This window comes from Spermophilus citellus (assembly GCF_964194105.1).
Source record: "Spermophilus citellus genome assembly, chromosome: 2".
NCBI lineage: Eukaryota > Metazoa > Chordata > Mammalia > Rodentia > Sciuridae > Spermophilus > Spermophilus citellus.
Genome location: NC_138183.1, coordinates 166,597,761 through 166,620,880, shown reverse-complemented (window position 1 = coordinate 166,620,880; position 23,120 = coordinate 166,597,761). Strand labels below are relative to the sequence as shown.

The 23,120-nt window shown below is 32.0% G+C and overlaps 1 protein-coding gene across 2 annotated transcripts in view; it reads left to right on the top strand.

Annotated features, from left to right (window-relative positions):
• Positions 1–23,120, top strand: part of DYNC2H1 (dynein cytoplasmic 2 heavy chain 1) — a 387,437-nt gene that overhangs the window by 149,916 nt on the left and 214,401 nt on the right. For both annotated transcript variants that reach the window (XM_081279719.1, XM_081279718.1), the window contains 5 exons: positions 10,043–10,206; positions 12,006–12,125; positions 12,646–12,780; positions 15,210–15,353; positions 21,390–21,479. In XM_081279719.1, the coding sequence (XP_081135845.1) occupies positions 10,043–10,206; positions 12,006–12,125; positions 12,646–12,780; positions 15,210–15,353; positions 21,390–21,479 (653 nt within the window). The remainder of the gene's footprint in view (positions 1–10,042; positions 10,207–12,005; positions 12,126–12,645; positions 12,781–15,209; positions 15,354–21,389; positions 21,480–23,120) is intronic.

Sequence of the window (23,120 nt, the reverse complement as noted above, 5' to 3'; positions counted from 1 at the left end):
ATTCAAAAATCTTTCAAGGACTTAGGTACTAGAACAGAGACCTTTGCCAAATAGAATAAAAAGTAGGCCCAATCTTTAGCATATTGGTTTAGGAACTGATTTCCTTAACAAAACTCCTAAAGTGCAAGAAGTAAAATAAAAAATCAATAAATAGGATGAAATCAAATTAAAAAGCTTCTTCACAGAAAAAAAAATCAATCATGTTGAAGAGAGAGCCTGAAGATTGGGAGAAAATCTTTACCACATGCATTTCAGATAGAGCATTAATCTCTAGGATATATAAGGAACTCAAAAAAATCAATACAAAAAAAAAAAACCCAAATAACCTCATCAATAAACAGACTAAGGAATTGAATAGCCACTTCACAGAAGAAGAAATATAATTGATCAACAAATATATGAAAAAATGTTCAACATTTGCAGTTAGAGAAATGCAAATCAAAGCTACACTGAGATTTTATCTCAATCCAGTCAGAATGACAGTTATCAAGAATACAAGGAACAATAAAGATTGGCAAGGATGTGGGGAAAATGTACACTCATACATTGCTGATGGGAATTCAAATTGGTGCAATCACTCTGGAAAGCAGTATGGAGATTCCTCAGAAAACTTGGAATGAAACCACCATTTGACCCAGTTATCCCATTCCTTGGCATAAACCTAAAGGACTTAAAATCAGTACACTAAAGTGACACAGCCACATCAGTGTAGCTCAACTCACAATAGCTAAATTGTGGAAGCAACTTAGGTGCCCGTCAGCAGATGAATGTATAAAGAAATTGTGGTATATACATACAATGGAATATTACTCAGCCATAAAGAAGAATGAAATTATGGCATTTGCTGGTAAATGGATGGAGCTGGAAAATATTATGCTAAACAAAATAAGCCAATCTCAAAGAAGCAAAAGCTGAATGTTCTCTCTGATATGCAGATGCTAATTCACAATAAACTGGCATAGGGGCTAGGGAAGAATAGAGGTACTTTGGATTAGACAGAGGAGAATGCAGGGAGGGGAGGGGTTATAGGGGTAGTAGAATGAACTGGACATTATTACCCTATATGCATGTATGATTGATTGCACAACCAGAGTGATTCTATATCATGTACAACCAGAAGAATGAGAAGTTATCCTCCATTTATGAATGACATGTCAAAACACATTCTACTCTCATTTATAACTAATTAGAACAAATTAAAAAAAATCTTGTTCACATATTTTGATGAAAAGAAGAGCAAGGTATTAATTAAATTCTTTTTTTTAACTTCCTCATTCTTTTGTGGTTATAAGCTCAGCTAAAGGAGAAGGTAGATTTAACAGTTTTAGTTTGTAAGTAGTTAAAGAACATTGGATCAGCTAGCTATGTAGAAGTTATTGAGGGAGATACTGGTGTGAGTGGCAAATAATTTAAGTTTCACTAATGATAAATATCAAGAGTTTTTTTTATTACTATTAATCATTCCATTTCTTTATGGCTATTTCAGTTCCATGCTGGGTTAGAGAATGGAACTAGGAGTTATAGTAAATATGATAACTGACCATTCTTGGTTGGCTCTTGTGTTCCAGACACTTTTTTAAAGGGATGGTTGCTTTAGATAGGCATGTGTATGGGCAACATAATAGTGATGTGCGTGATTAGATATTGTATGTGTTTCCAGTGGCTGGTTCTCCCATAAGGGTATGACTTTGATAGTCCAATTGGTTCTGACCTTAAAGGACGTTGTTCAGGGTGGTCCAATGGACTAAAAATTTCTCGATTATTGCTCTTCTATCAGGAGCAATCTATCCTCTTAAGGATGTCTGGGTATATCTAGAGACATTTTTGATTGTCACAATTGGGGTAGCGGTGAATCTACGCCAGAGACATCTGAAAATGCAAGGAAAGCTTCCTAAAACAAATAATGTATCCAATACAAATTGTTAATAGTGCTGAGGCTAAGAAACCTCTAAGGTAGTTTAGTAGTTCTGACCCATAAGTCTGTGTACAGGTATATTTCAGTTGGTCTTATTGTGCCATATTTAATAGATGTCTGTAGCATTGCATTGAATTTGCTTATCTATGTTTTTATTTATAGACATCTGTAATTCTATGTATCTGAAGGAGATAGGAACCAAAGGCAAGAATTGATTTATAACTTTTGAATTACCTCCAAAGCTTCCTTTTGCAGGAGCTGCCATTTAAACCTAGCCAAGTTTTTCCAAAGAGTCTATTTCTAGGAATGGAATATGCTGATATTCATAGGCCCAGAGGAGATTCAGATGTTGGATCTCCATCTTTAGTGACTATAAAGCCTTAATTTAGCCTTAATGAGCTTTGGGATATTTCCTTCACCATCCCCTTTTGGTTAGTTGGATGGCAGTGTTTTAAATTTGTCTTCATTTAAAACTCATTCATCTTGAGTTACTTATGTCTGAATGGGAGACAATCCAGTATGAATAGTTTCCCCCCCCCCCACAGGAAACCTTTGCCAAAATGTTAATCATATAATGTAATGAAATTTGGCAATTTGAATGGCATTTAGGTTTATCTAACCCAGATGATGATATACTTTTGGATAGTTTGGATCAGTAATGCTGTTCTACATATAATAAATGAACTAAGTTTGATCTTCCTAAAGGAATATAAAAAAGAAATCATTAGTAATTAGCAATATTCCAGTCTGCATATAAAATATCAGTTATGGTAGCATTTTTTTTTTTTATGTCAAGCATGGTAGAATCAATGGTGCCACTTTTTGGTTTAAATTTCAGTGGTCACAGTAAACCTTCAAAGCAATATTGGTTTCCAGAATCCAGACAAATAAAATAGTGTTGCATCCCTGCATTTTCCTCCTTAAGCTAAGAATTGATTTCATTTTTCTCACCTGCTGTATAAAAATTAAGATACCAAGTCATAGTATTGTCTGTTCTTTTTTATCTCACGCAGGAAAATTACATTTCCATTGTTTTATTCCCATAATACATGACAGAAGCTCAAATCATAAAACAGCTAGCTACTTTTATTATCTTTGTACTTACATAATGCAGTTTCCTATTATGTTCTTTTGTGTTTTTTATTGAAAAGAGCTGGTAAATCTGACCTCTTTAAACACTGGGCTTATTTATTTTGTATACTGTTTGCTTGGTGTGTGTGTATGAGCTCTAGGCTGTGTACTTTTTTTTTCCCATAGCTTATTGAGGTAAAACTGAAGTACAATAAAATGTACATTTTTGATTTATGCAATTTGATCAGTTTTGACATGATGTAACCATTACAATCAATATAAAAATCATTACCAATACTTATTTTTTTTAAAAAATTTGAAATCATGCAGACTGTTTTCTGCATGATTTATTATAAATCAATCACCATAAGATATGTAGAACCCTATTCCCACATCATTACTACTTCAAAATTAAATAGCACGATTATAAATATCTCACAGGTCAAAGAAGAAAGCACAAGAAAAGTAAGCAAAAAGTGCTTTGAACTAAGTGATAATAAAAGCTTAAAATATCAGAATCTTTGGGATTAAACAGTACTCAGATGAACATTTATAACTTAAAGTACTTATATCAGAAAGAACCTAGATTAACAATCAAATTATTTTCAAATTAGGTAGCACAAAGGAAAAAATAAGAGTAGGGGCAGAAATATATGAAATAGAAAAGAAATAATACAGCTAAAATTTGATAAAAATCAAACAAGTGTGATCAAGAATAAAGTCAAGAACAAAAATTAATATCAATGGAAAGGGAGCTATCAAAACAATCCTACAGATGCTAAAAATATATTAAGGTAGTACTACAATTATATACCAATTGTGATAGCTTACGTAATGTGGTCTACATTAGAGAAGAATTTGTGTGCTACTGAGAAGAAGGTGTATTTAGTCATTGATGGATGATATATTCTATATATGTCTGTTAAGTCTAAATTATCAATTGTGTTTTTTACTTCTTTAGCTTCCTTACTTAGTTTTTATTTGGAGGATCTATCCAGTAGTGACAGAGTCATGTTAAAATTACCCAGTATTATTGTGCTTTGGTCTATTTGATTCTTGGAATTGAGAAGGGTTTGTTTGATGTACATGGATGCTCCATTGTTTGGGGCATAACTATTTAAGATTGTTAGGTCTTGTTGATAGTTCTCTTAAGCAATATGAAATGGCCTTTTTTGTCCCTTCTGATTAACTTCAGCTTTAAGTCCACTTCATCTGATATAAGGGTTGAAAATTCTGCTTGTTTATGAGATCCTTGTGAATGATATTTTTTCCCCATTCTTTTAACTTCATTCTGTGGATGTCTTTACCTATGAGGCAAGTCTCTTGAAGAAAGCATATTATTGGGTCTTGGTTTTAATCCAGATCTGCCGGACTATGTCTTTTGATTGATGAGTTTAGGCCATTACATAAATCCCATGTTATTATTGAAAAATGATTTACTCCCTGTCATTTTGATTTATTTCTGGTTTTTACTTTGAATTAGTTTCTCTTTTGATTGACTATTCTAGTGTAGTTCTTCCCTTTGCTGGCTTTTACTTTCATTTTTCATTTGTTCTTCATGAAATATTTTATTGAATGTGTTTTGTAGTGCCGGCTTTTTAGTTGTGAATTCTCTTAACCTTTGTTTATCTTGGAAGGTTTTTTTTCATCGTCAATTCTGAAGTTGAATTTTGCTGGCTACAGTATTCTTGGTTGGCATCCATTTTCAAGCTTGCTATACACTATTCCAAGACCTCCTAGCTTTGAGGGTCTGGGCTGAGAAATCAACTGAGATCCATGCTGGTTTCCCCTAAATATCATCAGCTGTTTTTCTATCCTTATTCTGTGTTAGATATTTTCATAATAATGTGTCTTGGTATAGTTCCATTGTAATTTTGTATATTTGAGGGCATGTAAGCCTCCTGTATTTGATTTTCCATTTCATTCTTTAGTTTCATGAAATTTTCTGATATTTCTTTGAAAAGATTGTACATTCCTTTTCTTTGTATCTTCAAGCCTTCATCTATCCTGATAAATCTTAAATTGTCCTTATCAGGTCATCCTATATTTCTTAGAAGTTCTGTTCATGGTCTCTTAACATCTTTTCTCTATGGTCAACTTTACTTTTGAGATTATGTATTTTGTCTTCATTGCCTGAAGTACTGTCTTCCAAGTAATCTAGTCTGTTAGTGATGCTTTCCATTTGAATTCTTAATTTGGTTTGTTGATTTATTTATTTCAAGGATTTCTGTTTTTCCCTCAAATCTCTCTTTATTGAAGTAATCTTTCACTTTCTCTATTTTCTTTCTGATTTTACTTTGTAGATTGCGTTTGACTATGCACATTCTAAATTCCTTCTCTGACATTTTCTTCCACCATGGTGTCATCAGATTCTGTTATTTAAGTATCTTGTTTTGTTTGGGTGATTTGTTCCCTTGCTTTTTCATATTATTTGTGTGTTTACCTATCTAGAAGTATGTATCTGAGGTAGTAGAGTTTTTATTCTGTTGACTTGTAGTGTCCCTGAAGGTTTCCAGTACCTCACTGTTTAGGGGGAGACAATTAATAACAACAATCAATGCAAACAATGTACAGTTTAAATCAAATAGTTTCTACCATGACATCTAAAATGCTAATTGTCACAATAAACAGAAATGATAAGATCAGTTATTGCCCACAGTAAAAACAGTTAAGTTTGCAAAAGAATTTTATAATTTTGAATGGTCAACTGGGAGAGAACAGAAATGATGTAGGATGTGATAATTATAGGGAGGAGAAAAGAAAATAAAAGTAAAAAACTAAAGAAGGATTGAAAGAGAATAATAGAGATTGGCTATTAGGAGAGGAAAAAGAGAGAGAGAGAATCAAGGAAACAGATATGTGAGAAAAAATATATCTATATAAAGTAAACATTAAAAAAATAAAGACTACAAAACAAAATTAAAATATACTATTCAAATATACTAGTCTGCAAAATATTGAATAATGAAAAATAATTGGCTTCAAAAAATTCTAGAAATGAGAAATAAAACCAATATGAATATGTATAAATGTCTAAGGTCACAGTTACAGAAAAGAAAAAAAAAATCTCCATGAAAAGTTAAAGAGGGCTGGGGATGTGGCTCAAGCGGTAGCGCGCTCGCCTGGCATGCGTGCGGCCCGGGTTCGATCCTCAGCACCACATACCAACAAAGATGTTGTGTCCGCCGAGAACTAAAAAATAAATATTAAAAATTCTCTCTCTCTCTCTTTCTCTCTCTCTCTCTCTCTCTCTCTCTCTCTCCTCCTCTCACTCTATCTTTAAAAAAAAAAAAAAGAAAAAAGAAAAGTTAAAGAATTGTGTCTCGATTCTCAGTTTTCCCTCTCAGCGTGTTGGTTGGGGGTCAATGGGGTGAGAGGTAATTCTGTAGTTGGAATTCCTAGAGGCAGCATTTAGACTTAGGTGGTCTCCTGGCTCTTTGCTGGATGCTAATTGGTCTAGATACTTTAAATCAGTGCACCACCAAGGCCCAGCCACTGCCAGTGGGCACTGAAAGTCTGCACCCCAGGTGTCTCCCCTGGCTTTCACCCTTATGTTTGAGAAGCCAATTCTTAGTCAATTATGTCTCTTGCTGCCTCGCTACTACCCAGTCTGGGGTTCAGTCTCCTAACTTAATCTCTCCCACCCTCGTCCTTTCAAATTCGCAGCCAGGTGTGTCTCTTACAGCCAGTCCTGCAAACAGCTGGGTTGGAGGGTGAGGGGTAGTGCTGGGTGGATTTCCATGACCAGTAGTCTCCTGTATAATCCTCTGTCTATGACTGAAATTTTTCTGGTCACTTAGGTATACTCTTTGTCTTGCAGTGTGTGTTTATTGGGCCTGTATTTTGGGACACACTTTACAGGAATTGGCTCCCTCAGCTGCCAGCCCCATGCCATAGCTAAAGAATGGTTTCTTCCTCTGTCCTCCTCAGGCAGCCTGGAAATATGGGAGCTTCTTTCCTGTACAAAGATATTGTGCAGCATGCTGTTCAGTTTAGTTGGGCAGTGTCTTTGATCTTTAAGTTCTCTGTACCCAGACACACCTTAGGCCTCTTAAAAATGAGGGTTTCTTTTAGTCCCTTGTCCCTCCCTCCACTTTGCTTGTGGAGGGACTCATCTGGCTGGGTACTCCAGCTAGCAGCAGTGGCTATGACACTGGGTGTTTTTTCTTACAATATCCAACCTCCTGAGTCCCTGATCTGCTGTTCAGTATTAAATTCTAATAAAGTCTCTCCTCCCTTTTTTGGTTACCTATTTTGCTGAGAAGCTGCCTATCTGCTTTTTTGGTTTAATGTCACAGAGCAGCTAGAAAAACGACCTTCTCTATTCCGTCATCTTAAAACTCTAGGCTGTGTACTTTTTTAAAGGTATTTTTTCATTTACTCCAAATTGCCAAATGTATTGGTGCATATTTTTAGATAATATTATCATATCTTTTAAATTTGTAATGTATTTGTAATGAGGCTTCCTTTTGTTCTTAGGTTGATCTTTCTAAGTTTTTCTTGATCAGTCTTCATAAGGGTTTATCAGTTTTAATAATCTTTAGAATACCAAATATTAATTTTGATTTTTTTCATCATATTTTAAAATGGACTTTTGTCCTTTATTATTCATTTCTATTAGTTTCCTTGGATTTATTTATTTATTTTGGTTCCTGAGATGGAAAAGCACAATAGTGATAGTCTTTTCCTTTTCCTAATTTATATCTATAAATTTTCCACCAAGTCCTTATTTAGCTTCATGTCTTGTGTTTTGATTTCTTCTTTGATTTATAAATCATTTAACATTTTGTTGTTTAATTTCCCGGTAGTTGGATATTTTTGTTGTTGTTGTTTTGTCTTTATATCCAACTTATCTCCATTGTGGTCAGGGAACTTATTCGAAAGCATTTTAATTTGGAGGGATTCTTTTGATGCCTCCTTTTTGACTTGTCATTTGGTTACCTTTAATAAATATTTCAGGCATGCTTAAAAATAGTGAAAATTTGACTCATATTTGATTTGATTTTTATTTCAGGCCAATTAAATCAAGTTTTATGTGGTATTCAGATCTTCCATATACTTGCTGTTTTTATTTTTTTTCTGTTTGTTTTATCATGTCTTGAGGTAAATGCCTTAAAGTCTGTATTATTTTTAATATGTCTTTTTCTTTTAGTTCTGAAAGCTTAAAAAGCTTTAAATATTTTGGAACTCTATTGTATATTTTGCATATACATGCTTTGAAATGTAATATCTTTTTATTCAATTATGTTTTTTATCATTAAGATATTCCCTTCTTTACATATAGAAGCATCTGTTTTAGCGTCTGTTACTGGAATGTTACACTAAGTTTCAAGCTAGTGCTTACATGGTATATACTTTTCCATTCTTTATTTTCAAGTTATGTTCATCTTTTATAAAAATAAACTTTATTGTGTTTATCTAAGGTATAAAACATTATGTAAGATACATATAGGTAGTAAAATGGCTATGATATGAAGCATGTTAACATATCCATCCTCTTTAGTTATCCTTTTTTTGTGAGAGCAACTAAAATTTACTCAACAAAAATGCTGAATACTATATAATTTTATTTACTCTAGTTCTCATATTGGTGTATTAAGTATCTAGATGTAATTATTGCACATATGTGCTACTTTGCATCCTTTGAGTTGCATCTTCCCATTTCCTCCCACCACTTCTTCCTTTGGTACCCACTGTTTTATTTTCTATCTCTGTGTATATGGAATTTTTCTTTATTTTTTTTAGCTGTCATGTGTTAAGAGAGATTGTTTAATAATTTTTTTTCCTCATTGTTTGGCTTATTTCACTGAAGATAATACTCTCCAGGCTTATCATCCGTATTGTGGCAAATTGCAGGATCACCTTTTTTTTTGTGGATGAATAATATTCCATTGTATGTTTCTGTATCATATTTTCTTTATCCATTTTTCCAATGATGGGCACTTTGGTGTTTCTGTATCATGGCTATGTGAATAATGCTGCAGTGAACAAAGCAGTGCAGATACCTTTGTGAGGTGGTAGTTTCATTTCATTTGGGTATCTATTCAGAAGAGGGATTCCTTGTCATATAATAGTTATATTTTCCAGAATATCAATCTACAGTCCTACCAAATGTTTTCTTTTTTCCATAACCTTAGCAACATTTGTTATCTCTTGTCTTCCTGATAACACATATATCACGAGTGTATGATATTTTACAGTTTTAATTTGCATTTCCCTAATGAGTAGTGATGTTGAATATTGAATATCTTTTCATTTATCTGCTGGACATTCTTATTTCTTTGTACAAATGTCTATTCAGGTTCTTTGCCCATTTTTTTAAAATTTTTTTTAAAATTTTTTAGTTTTCGGCGGACACAACATCTTTGTTGGTATGTGGTGCTGAGGATTGAACCCGGGCCGCACGCATGCCAGGCGAGCTCGCTACCGCTTGAGCCACATCCCCAGCCCTCTTTGCCCATTTTAATTGGATTATTTATTTTTTCTGCTATTGAATTATAAGAATTTTTATAAGTTTTGATATCTTGATTTTTCTGATAAATTGTTTGCAAATATTTTTCAATCTGTAAGTTGCCTTTTTATTTAGTTGATAGTAGATATATTTGCATTTACTTATATCCTGATATTTTCCTAGATTTTATCATTCCATTTTCATGTATTACAACATAAATACTAGTATAATAAACTTTTTTATAAATGAATTAGAAATAGAGAATAACATATAATTGAGTTTTTATTTTTGTAATCTATAATCTACTATTTCAGAAAAATTTGAAATACAAAAGATGTTGTTAATATTGAAACCATACTAAATATAAGCAGATATTCCTTTAATACTTCAGCGTTCCAGGATCATCAAAATGAATTATTCACTCTTGCTTATTAACAGGTCTTTCATTCTAATAGTTCCTTGGATAGCCTAAGCTTTGCTGTCCTTTAGACTATGTTTAAAAGCCTATAATAACGTTGTATTTGAAAATTATATTTTTAAGTATCATATAGTGATATACAAAATATTCAGGGCAGTTAACTGCATTTGTGTTTTTTTTTAAACAGGACCCCGTTATGTGGTACAAATAGGTGACAAGATTATTGACTACAATGAAGAATTCCGCCTTTTTCTATCAACAAGAAACCCAAGTCCTTTTATTCCACCAGATGCAGCTTCTATTGTTACTGAGGTTAATTTTACTACAACAAGAAGTGGATTAAGAGGGCAGGTATGTAAAGACAATAGTCATAATATATTTATGTTAGAGTTTTTTGTATCTGTATATTTATTAGATATTGTGAATAGAAAGATATTGTATTAAGCTGATTAGTATTTAAACTTATGATTTTGAAAACAGTTTTGCAAGTAAAGTAGTCAGGCTTATTTATCATCTGTATTGTATATTGTATATTTGAAGCTGATGCAACATAACTCTAATTTTATAGTCTTATTTCTTTCAGATATGGTAGATTTTGAGAGATGAATAGTTTGTAGTTTGCTTAATTTTTTTAAATTGGAAAATTGAAATACATGGAAGATGCAGTTAATTGACACATTCAGGTAATTGAGGGTTGTTGATACCTGAGCCTATATTTTTAAAATCACAATCTTTGCATTTTTAAAATTCAGTTTATCTGTATATGTGCCATTAAATTTTATGGTTTTTGTGTGAATTTCAAAATGATTTTTTATGTCCAGGCTTTTATTTATATATTCACTCATTTTTTTGCTCTTGAAAGATAAGATGTTGATTTCTTGAATATTTTTGTTTTATTCATCTAACAATAGTGATTTTTCTCTTGTTTGATTCATGTGAATGTGTATTTGCTATAAATTTTTCTTTATTGAAGTTTTTAAAACTTTTTTCAAAATATTATTTTCTTACTATACCATAGGACTCACTGAATACATTTATATGAACGTATCTTTTGACTGAGTTGATAATAATTCTGACAGATAAAACGTTTTAACAGTCACTCTAAACTTGGCAGAATTAATTGACACAATTACTCCCTTCCATCTAAAAGCTCTCAAGGTAATTGCTAAAAGGTGCTATGTAGACTTAAGAAATAAGGAAAGATGCTTGTACAGCAGATTTTCAATTACATATTTTATACTGGTGTCATTGGCTGTATTAATATTCAAAGTTAGCAATTTAAGCTTCTTCTTCTTTTTTTTTTTTTTTTTTTTTTGGTACTGGGACTTGAACCCCATGGGTACTTAACCCCTGAGCCATATACCTACCTCTTTTTAAAAATTTTTATTTTGAGACAGGGTCTGGCTAAGTTGCTAAGGGCCTCACTAAGTTGCTGAGGCTGGTTGTGAATTTACCATCCTCCTGTCTTAGCCTCCTGAGATGCTGGGATTATAGGAATGTACCACCATGCCCACATATTTTTTACCAGCTTAACAGATAACAGTTTTAGCAAATAAAATTCACATACCATACAATTACTAGTTCAAAGTGTATCATTCAATGGATTGTTAGTGGAAGTGCAAGTAGCTGTGCTTAAGAGTTTGAGGAGCAAACTCACCATTTTACTTTCTACCAACAATGTAGGATCATTCTATTTTCTCCATATTCTTGCTAATTCATATTAGTTGTCTCTTTAGTAGAAGCTGTCCTTGTAGATGTGAAGTTATATCTCAATATTTTAAGTAATATATCTTGTTATTTTTTTGATGTAACTACTTATCAATAGATGACTATTCCATAGTTTTAAAAAATCTAACTTTAGAACTAAATATTACTTATTGATTTGTTAAATTACTATAATTTCCTACAGCTCTCTTATACTATTAAGCATTTTATTGATCAATTTAACTATTTATCTAATAACTTTTTCATCAGATATATAATTGTGAAAGTGTTTCATGTTTAATTAAAAAGAATGAAATGAGGTAACATAGTACCATAATACTTGAAGGATTTGGTCAATACAAAGCCTGTGTAGGAAGTTTTTTTTCTTGTTTTATGCTTTATTGTTAGGATTACCTTGCCCCCCTTCCTTTTTTTCCCCCCCTTAGCTTTTGGCTTTAACCATTCAACATGAGAAACCTGATTTAGAGGAACAAAAAACAAAACTATTACAACAGGAAGAAGATAAGAAAATACAGCTAGCCAAGCTTGAGGAATCTCTTTTAGAGGTAAAATTGAGCTATTTAGTATATTTTTTATATTGCTTTTTCTCTTTAATAAATAAAAATAACAGTGCCTTTTAAAAAAAATGAGTAGCACTTTCAGAATGTTTTTGTTTTCAAAGGTCTATAAATATCTAATGCCAAAATTCAAACAGAAAACAAGCAGATAGATTTTGGAATATAAGATCTTGAGGAATTACATTTGAGACAAGCAAATTCAACTAATAATTTTTTATACTGCCTTGTTGCATTATTTATCATATGTTCAGAATTTTAAAAAGTATTAAAAGTTGGCATGAATTTATAATTTAATCTATAATTTTATAGTTTTATTTTTTATTAGATATAATAATGACATCATATAATAATATATTATTTGATATAGGATGACCCAAAGTATTTAAATTTTTTTAAAATAATAAGTTCCTATAAATATTATCAAATTAGTGACAGTTATATTGGCTTCCTTTAATTGGTTATTTTAACATGTCTAACAATGTATTATTTTTGTTAATTTTTTCTACAGACACTGGCCACATCCCAAGGCAATATTTTGGAAAATAAGGATTTGATTGTATCTTTGAATCAGACAAAAGCAAGTAGTGCACTTATTCAGGACTCACTTAAAGAATCTTACAAACTCCAGATTTCCCTTGATAAAGTAATTATTTCCTCTGTGATTTTCTATCAGGTTTTCTTAAATAATTATGTTAATATGATAGAAAATTCAGATCAGGACTTGAGGGTAATGATTATGTCTAAGAAAGAAAGCCATAGATAAACATCAGAGCCTTGGGTCTGATTCTTCTTATTGTAGAGAGTCAGCTAAGATGTTGGGCTCATGGAGAAAAAAGACTGCTGGTCTACATACACTGGTGGGGTCTACTGATTTTTCACATGTTATCTAAGGTAGAGCTATAATGTTGTACTAAAATTGAAAATGAATACATTAAAAATGAATGTTAGGAGGCAACATCTTTGCCAATTGTATAAGTGAGCTTTTTTTCTGTAACAAATGCGTGAGATAAATGAACTTAAAAAGAGAAAAGGTTTATTTTGCTTACAGTTTTGGATGTTTCAGGCCATGGTCAGTTTGCTTAATGGCTATGGGAAGAGGGAGAGGAAGGAAGAGTGGGAAGAAGGAACCAGGATACCGTAATTCCCTTTGAAAACACTCCCTCAATTCTCTAAGAATTCCCACGAGGTCCCACATTTTAAAGGTTCTACTACTTCCCAATAGTATCATGGTCTGGGTGCCTAACCTTTAACAAATGAGCTTTAAAGGGACATTTCAGATCCCAACACTTTTAGGACTTTTCTTAAGATAAAGCCAGTTAAAGATACTATTGGAGTTATAAGCTATTATTTCCATTAAGAAACATTTTTTTCCCTAGTCATTCTGTATCCCATCAATGTGATGATCTGAACCATTTTCTTACCAATGGCTTTAAATTATTTTTACTTTATTCTTTTGATGTTTCCTTTAGCAAAGTTTCAGTCCTTTATCAGTACAATATCTTTTCCTTTCTTGCATTCTAGTGACTGATCTTTGTTGGAAATAAATGACCAGGGAAATAAATGTTTTTATGAATTTCCAGGCTCTAACCTGATATGAGCTCTAACTGATAGGTTTTAATTATCTTCCATTTGTCTTAGAGACTTGTTCAGCTTTTCCTCAATATTTTTTATAAATTTTACACTTCTTTATTGCTGCTTTCTTCACTTGGGAAAGAGCTCTGTTGCAACCAGAAGTTGAGCAAATTTTATAGCCTGATTCCTATCTAGTCACCCTATTTTCCTTACCAAGTCTAAACTTTGCAGATTGCCAGTTGTGATTGCCAGTTTCTACCAAAAGGATTTTGAACTGTGTATGCCTTTTCTTACTTAAAGAAAGTAAGAGGGCTGGGGATGTGGCTCAAGAGGTAGTTCGCTCGCCTGGCATACGTGGGGCGCTGGGTTCGATCCTCAGCACCACATGAAAATAAGATAAAGATGTTGTGTCCACCAAAAACTAAAAAATAAATATTAAAAAAAGAAAGTAAGAAAGTAAAAAATTATGTATCACATAATTTTACCAGTATCACATTTTTAATTCCAGTGCTTTGGTCATGACATGGAGGATCTCCTCAGAGTTCTAAGATCATTTAATCTTATTGATCCTTCTATTTCTATCATTCTTTATTTTCTGTCAGAATGAAGGTTCTTATCATTATTTGCTCTTCCTCTGCTTACATTAAGCTGTGCTATTACATGATGTGCAAACCTGTTACAGTCATTTTCTTTTCCTGTTTTTTTTTTCTTGACATGTCCCACATACTTGTCTCATAGTTTAAACTTTTCTCTGCTAGCCTAGTAGTTCCATGCTCTCTTGCATACCTTACCTAAACAGATTTTTTTTAAAAAAATGTATAATTGGATTTTCTATTGTCTGATCCTAACTGTTTACTATTCTATCTTACCCTCTTTCCCCAAGTACGTTTGGTCCTCATTAAGACTAATATATGAACTGTTTTTAGCTCTGTTATCTTAGGGGCAGAAAAGTATTTGAAGTAATGTCTCCCCCCAAATTTTTTTGTAAAAACCTAAATTCCTAATGTGATAGGATAAGGAGGTGGGACCATGGGCAGATGATTATGTCATGAGGGTGGTCCCTCCTAGGTGAGATTAGTGCCCTCATAAAAGACAGCTGAGGGAACTTATTTGCCCCTTCTTGTTTGACATAGCAAGAATCAACTGTTTCTATGAATCAGGAAATGGGGTCTCACTAAACACCAAATCTCCCAGTGCCTTAAGAATCTCAAATTTTCCAGCCACCCAAACTGGGAGAAATTAATTTCTATTATTTAAAAGCAGAACTAGTTTAGTGTATTTTTTATAGCAGCCTGAATGGACTAAGATGTATATTGTCCTCAACTTCATAAAAATAGGAATAATAATGCTGTTTTTTGAGTTGCAAATTTATTTGATTTGTCATCTTATTTGTTGGATGTGTGTGGAAATTTAAGACGGTGGCTAGACATGTGCATAGTGGTCTGTAGGTGGCAGTAAAGCACTATACTAAAGTGTTTCCCCTTCTCCAATTTTCCACAGGAGCGGGATGCCTATCTCCCTCTGGCTGAGAGTGCCAGTAAGATGTACTTCATTATCTCTGACTTGTCTAAGATTAATAATATGTACCGTTTTAGTTTGGCTGCTTTTCTACGACTTTTTCAACGAGCTCTGCAAAGCAAACAGGTAAGCTGTTGGTTGCCCTGTGGTTGAATTTGACCAATCACTTTACTATGTACTTAATTTATAATAATAATTTTCTGATAAAGCATGTAGAATTATGCTTCAGAAGACCACATGTATTACTTTCAACATATATTTAAAATAAGCCAGTTTCTTTTTTTTCTTTTCTTTTTTTAAAGAGAGAGAGGGAGAGGGTGAGAGAGAGAGAGAGAGAGAGAGAAAATTTTTAATATTTATTTTTTAGTATTTGGCGGACACAACTTCTTTGTTTGTATGTGGTGCTGAGGATAGAACCCGGGCTGCATGCTTATCAGGCGAGCGGGCTACCTCTTGAGCCACATCCCCAGCCCTAAAATAAACCAGTTTCTTAATTTCATTTTATTTTCTTAACAGTTCTAATGTAACAGTCTTTTGATGGAAACAATTTATGTTTTTAGAATAAATTAATAAGTAAAATATGATGATTAAAAAATCTAATAATTAATAAAAACATAAAATAAGAAATTATCCACATAACCCCATTACATAGTATATATCTTTGTTTGAGACTATAATATGAAAGTATTGTTCTTAATAATGTGTACACAGTAATGTACTGCTTTAGGAAGCTTATATTCTAGTGGAGGGAAAGATATATAAAGGATAACATTGTTTTAAAGTAGCACACTGTAATTAAAAAAAATGTACACTGTGGGCAACTTCCATGTCAATAAATAAATACATAACTACACAATATTTTTAAGTGATAGGTTATCTCTGCGGAGTATCATATTATTAAAAACATTTTCTTATATTCATGTCAGAAATTTTGTCAGGATAGAACAGGGATGGCTTGTCTCTGTTTTACAATGTCTGGGGCCTCAGGCTAAAATGTCTTGAGGATGTGGTGGGGAGGGGTTTCACTTGCCCAGGTGGCTGGGATGGGAGGACTTGATAAGTAGGACTGCTTACTGTAGCACCTCTGTGCTAAGTTTGACTTCCTTACAGCACAGAGTAGATGGACTTGTTGTATTATACCTTGGGGCACCAAAGGCATATTCCAGTGAGTGAAGTAGAAACCTTTTATAACCTAGCCTTAAATTAGTGTTATTTCTTCTGTCGTGTATTGGCTGAAACAGTCACAAGCCTGCCCATATTCAAGTAGAATAGGAAGTAAACTTCACCATTTGATGGAAAGAATATTGAGTAATTTTGGGATTATGTTTTAAAATAGCTGTAGACATTAATAGGTTCTTACCCCCACCCACCAAGTGTTTTCTTAAATTCCTAGACTTCATCTTGGCTGGGGTAAAAATGCACATTTGTAAGCTTTTTGATAAATACTAATTATCCTTCAGAAATATATGATTATTGGTGTATTAAGCTGATTCAGTGAGGACTTTTTCTTAACATGTTAACAACATCTTAACAACAGGTATTTTATATCTTTAAAAATTGTTTGATTAAATAATTGAAAATTATTTCATTATTTTTGTAAATCTTTGATCATTTGTAAGGCAAATATCACTTATAAAACAAATATAATATTATTTGATATTTGCATTTTTCTTCAGTGAATGATGTTTTTATATCATTTGTGTATTTTTCTTTATGTTAATTATATAGTAGAGTTTTAAGAGATTCTTATATATTTAGGTTCTAAAGTCTTTTTCATGTGCTACATGTGCCTTTTTTTATTTCTAAAATATTTTTGCAAAGCCAGTTACATCAAAATTATCTTCTTGGTTTTTATACTTGGAATGAGTATGATATTGATGTTTTTAAAATATTTTAAAAATAAAAATGTTTATAAAATAAACGTTTTACAGAAGAAAATAAACTTTTCTTTTGATTAAATTAGGAAGCACTGTTCATATGCTTTTGAAATAATATTTTGGAAGAGAATAAATTTTTCTTTTGCTTAAATAATGGAGCACAATTTCATGGTCAAGTAAATTTACTTAAATCTCTTTTTCAGGGGAAACATTATTCATTTAATAAACATTATTGCAGACTTACTTATAACTTATAAATATATATCAGACATTCCAGGCATTGTACTAGATTCTGGGAGTGTTTAGCAGAGACCAATAGGAAAAGCTACTCCTTATCTTCATTGGTGTGGACCATTTGATATTTTTTCCATCAGTGAATTGTTTTATATATCCTTTTTTATTTGATTATCAATCATGATTCTGTTTTTAATTTTTTCCCACTAATGTATGTCATTCAGTGTTGCTCTCACATTCAAATTTGAAATAAATTTCCATTTAATAGTGACCTTGTGCTTTGGTATAGATTTTGTTAGCAAAAATTTCTCTACACAGTCATAGTTCATGTCTCTAGTGTATATTTTTCATTTCCTTTGGACAAATACTAGATTTTGATCTTTAGGTTTAAAAAAATAGTTTTAAACATTACATTTAATCAAACTATTTATAATATTTTGCTTTTGGAAACATTTTACAAAATATGTAGAATCCAATAAGGTCTATAAGAATTAATTCATAACATATGATTGATTTTATTCTGATTCACTGTGTCGGCAGATAAAACTAAGGACAATTATGCTTGTCTTTTACTGGGGACTGATTTAGAGCAAATTATATTCCATGTTTTTATGATTATGTCAAAATGTATCCTAATGTTACATATAACTAAAAAGAGTAAAAAAATAATTCTAAGAAACTTAAAAATTATATGATAAATTTATTTTTAATTCCTCTTTATTCTTTGGTCACAAAATATATATGTTAAAAAATCAGTAACTGTATACTGTGGTATGAGAACTGATAAATAGTGTAAAGTTCAATCAAACTTAGTAAGTGTATTAGTTGTTCTTTATGTTTTAGAAAAGCTAATCCACTTTCCTCAGTTATAATAGTTCTGTAATAATATGTCCATTGATCAAATTTCACCCTTTTGTGTACATATATGTGGGTGTATGTTTATGTGTACATTTCAATTTATTTTTAAAAAGTAACATAATTTTAAATATGTAGAGTACAAACCGTGCTTTTCAGTGTTTTGTAAATCTAGATATTATAGATACTGTATTCTGTTTTATTTTTATTTTTTCTTACACTTTTTTTCATTTTTAATTGCTGCACTATAGTTATACATAATGCTGGGATTTTTACGTATTCATTGTTATATGAATACCACATAACACTATAATTTGACCCCTATAATTTCCTAACTCTGTTTTATAATAGAGTGTATTTTAGTGAATCTAAGTCTCAATTTCATAATTGATCTTTCTTAATAAGAGGAGCATTTGCTATATAAACTAGGAACAGACAATTCTTCTGGTTAGAACATGCTACCAACAACACCAGAAGTGTACACTTGAAGTATCTGGGTACAAATTCATAATGTATATCAGTTTCACTGCTAATCTTCATTGGTGTGGACCATTTGATATTTTTTCCATCTCTAAATGATTAAAATTATTTTAGTAGGTTTATTTTGGTTGTTGTTGTTGCTGTTAGTTATAATCACAAGGAACCAAACAAATTTAATCTAATTATTATATCAGAATTGAACTTTATAAGACGTATTCTTCAAATGCCTCCTGAAGTGAGAAGTAAAATTTACATTATAATGAGAGAAAAGTTCAGCTTATACAACCCTCATTTCTATGCCAAGCAATATTTTTCTTATTAAAAGAAATAGCCATTAGTGATATCCTTTCAAATCGTGGCAATCATGTACATTGGAAATACCAAATGAGATAAAAAAACTAAAGGTGTATGTGAGTTTTTGCTGTATTTGTCTCAAAATTATTGTTATCCTTATTCAACCTGTAGTGCATAGTTCAGTATGTTTAGGTTCTCATATTAAGGATGAGAAATATAAGATGATTTTGGTCATCTTATTTTGGGACTGAATGAATTATTATATAATACAAGTAATTTAAAAGTCCTTAACCCAAATTGAAATAGTGTTTTTAAATTACTTCTTTTTAAATATTTGTATTAGTGTATTATAGTTATATATAATATTTGAATTCATTTTGATGTAATTTTACATGAATGGAATATGAATAGCTCCATTTCAGTCCCCATTACTTTGTTTTTTCCTTCCCTCCTTCCTTATCCTACTCTCCTACCTCTACTGTACTACTCTTCTTTCTATTTATTTACAGTTTTTTGAATTGGTGCACTATATGTATGTATATATGGTGAAATTTACTGTGGTACATTCATATATATTCATTGCATATTTTTGTCCATTTCGTTCTACATTTTTTTTTCCTTTTTTCTGCTTTTTCCCCTTCTATTCCTTTCCTCTACTCTACTGATTGCCCTTCCATTTTCATGGGTTTCCCCCACTTTTTTCCTCTTATTTTGCTCTAGTTTCTGCATGTAAGAGAAAATAATTGATACTTGACTTTCTTGATCTGGCTTATTTAATTTAGCTAGATGTTCTCTAGTTCTATCCATTTATCAGCAAATGCCATAATTTCATTCTTTTTTTTATGACTGAATAAAACTCTATTGTGTAGATATACCAAATTTTCTTTATCCATTTGTCTGTTGTTAGGCACTTGGACTTGTTCCATAATTTGGCTATTGTGAATTGCACTGCTATAAATATTGATGGGCCTGTATCATTCTAGTATGCTGACTTTAGCCTTTTAGGATAATGGTGGTTCTATTTAGTCTTTTGAGTAATTACCATACTGCTTTCCAAAGTAGTAATGCTAATTTGCAGTCCTACCAAAAATGTATAAATTTATACAAAAATGTAACTTTTATCCTACGTTCTTGCCAGCATTTATTATTGTTTGTATTCTTGATGATTGCTATTCTAAGTGAGATGAAATCTCAAAGTAGTTTTGATTTGCATTTTCCTGATTTCTAGGGATTTTGAACATTTTTAAAAATATATTTGTTGGGCATATGTATTTCTTCTTTTGAGAAGTGTCTCTTCAGATCTGTTTTCCATCTATTGGTTGCATTATTTATGGGGGGAGTTTTTTGTTTTAATTCTTTATATATTCTGGGTATTAATCCCCTCTCAGAGGAGCAGCTGGCAAAGATGTCCTTCCATTCTGTAATGTCTCTTATCACACTCTTATTTCCTTTGCTGTGCAGAAACTTTTTAATTTGATGCCATACCACTTATTGATTCTTGTTTTTATTTCTAGAACTTTAGGGGTTTCATAAGGAAATCAGTGCCTGTGTCAGTATGTTGGAATGTTGAGCTTATGTTTTCTTCTTATAGTTGCAAAGTTTCTGGTCTGATTTCTAGGTCTTCGAGCCACTTAGAGTTGACTTTTGTACATGTTGAAAGATAAAGATCTAGTTTCATTCTTGTACATGTAGATATCCTATTTTCTCAGGACTATTTGGTAAAAAGGTTGTCTTTTCTGCAACATATGTTTTTGCCACCTTTGTCAAGTATCAGATGACTGTGTCTATTAGAATTTGTTTTGTGTCTTCTATTTTCTTTCATTGGTTTTCATGTCTGTTTTGATAACAATAGCATGTTGTTTTTGTTATTATAGCTCTGTAGTATAATTTGAGATCAGTTATTGTGGTGCCTCCAACATTGTTTTTCTTGCTCAGGATTGCTTTGACTATTATGGGTCTTTTATTGTTCCAAATAAATTTTAGGACTTTTTTTTTATAGTTCTGTGGAGAATGTCATTGATATTTTGATGGGGATTATAATGAATTTGAATAGCACTTTTGGTGGTGTAGCTATTTTAGCAATATTAATTCTACCTTAGATAGTGTTTTTGATGCTATGAGAATCAAAATGTTATGAGTGAAATTCAATTAATTTTGTTTTGGGGGGAATTGGAGTACATAAGAGTTCAATATCATTTATTAAAAGTTTTATACATTTTAAAAAACACATAAAATTTTATATTAGTGTATAAAGTTAATTCATTTATTTGTTTAGTCCTTTGGGTTTGATGGGCAAAGATGCTATTTCAGAATCAGTTTTGTGTCTGGAGAAATAATTTATAAGAATGATTAAACTCTGCAGTACCTTTTAAATGTAATAACTTTCCTAATGCTCTTTCAATTATTAAATTGTAATCCACAGGTGTTTGAAAATACAGAACAGAGAATCCAGTCTCTTATCAACTCATTAAAACATATGGTATATGAGTATATATGTCGTTGCCTATTTAAGGTAAGAAGCATTATATTTTTTCACATATAATATACTATATGAAGCCAGTGTGGTGGCATTGTTCCAGCTACTTGGGAGGCTAAGTGAAGAGGATCAGTTGTACATAGGAGTTCATGATCTGCCTAGGCAACACAGTGTGACCCCAATTTTAAAGTATATGTATATATTTGTGTGTGTGTGTGTGTGTGTGTGTGTGTGTGTATACACACACAAATTACTTCATTCTTGATTTTTTATAGAGTTTACAGTTATATAACCATTTAACCACTAGAATTGGCCTTTTTGCCATTTTCTCATTATATTCATTGCTTATTGAAATATCTTTCAACATTCCAGGATATTGTGAGGTGAAAAGGGAAGTGAGGAAGGGAGAGTAAACACTTGGGTTAGCTGCCTTAGCTCTGAACATTTCAGTAGTTGCTAAAAAGAAAAAAAATAGATTGCATATTATCTAAAGGGTTTCTTATCCTCAACCTCTGATATTTTGGGCACATAATTATTTGTTATGTGAGGGGTGTCATGTGCATTTTAGAACATTTAGCAGCATTCCCGATTTCTGTGAATGAATGCCAGTAGGACTTGCTCCCCTTGACTCCCCATTTGTGAGAGTCAAAACATGTCTCTAGACATTGCCCAGTGTCCCTTGGGTCTTGGGAACAAATTGTTTCTCATTGCTAACATTATTAGGTAAACTAAATACCTGCTTCTGAGTTAGGAGGAGTTGGAATAGGTTGTTGTGGAAGCCTTCATATTATGAAGGTTCCAGAGAACCATGCAATAAATAAAATTGTAGGGAAAAAAAAAAAAGAAACTTTTGACCTTTAGAGAAAACATGGAGACTTTTTATTTAGGATTAAAAAAAAAAGTCTTTGAGTGTAGCTTAAGACATAATGTTAAAGAAGGGCTTCATAAAGGCAGTTAACTGAGTTTGAGAAATAGTTATCATAGTTCATTTATAAAAAGACTTAGCAAATCTTGAAAATTATAAATATTTTTTTAGAAAGGGACATTAATTTTTATTTTTTAAGAACTTTATTTGAGACAATAATTTTTTTTATTGATTATTTAAAGCATTACATAGTTCATGATATATCATCTTTCATACATTTGACTCAAATTGTGTTTTGAACTCCCATTTTCACCCCAAATACAGATTGCAGAATCACATCTGTTACATATTCACATTTTTACATAATGCCATATTAGTGACTGTTGTATTCTGCTACCTTTCCTATCCCCTACTATCCCCCCTCCCCTCCCCTCCCCTCCCATCTTCCCTCTCTACCTCCCCTGCTGTTGTTCAATTCTCTCCCTCTTTTTCCCTCCCCCTTGCCCCTCATAACCTCTTATAATTTTATGTATCATTGAAGGTCTCCTACCATTTCCATGTGCTTTCCCTTCTCTCCCCGTTTCTCTCCCCCCATTCGTCTTTGTTTACTGTAGTCTTTTCCTCCTGTTCTTCCTTCCTGTTCTGTTCTTAGTTGTTCTCTTTATATCAAAGCAGACATTTGGCATTTGTTTTTTAGGGCTTGGCTGGCTTCACTTAGCATAATCTGTTCTAATGCCATCCATTTCCCTGCAAATTCTATGATTTTGTCATTTCTTAGTGCTGCATAATACTCCATTGTGTATATATGCCAC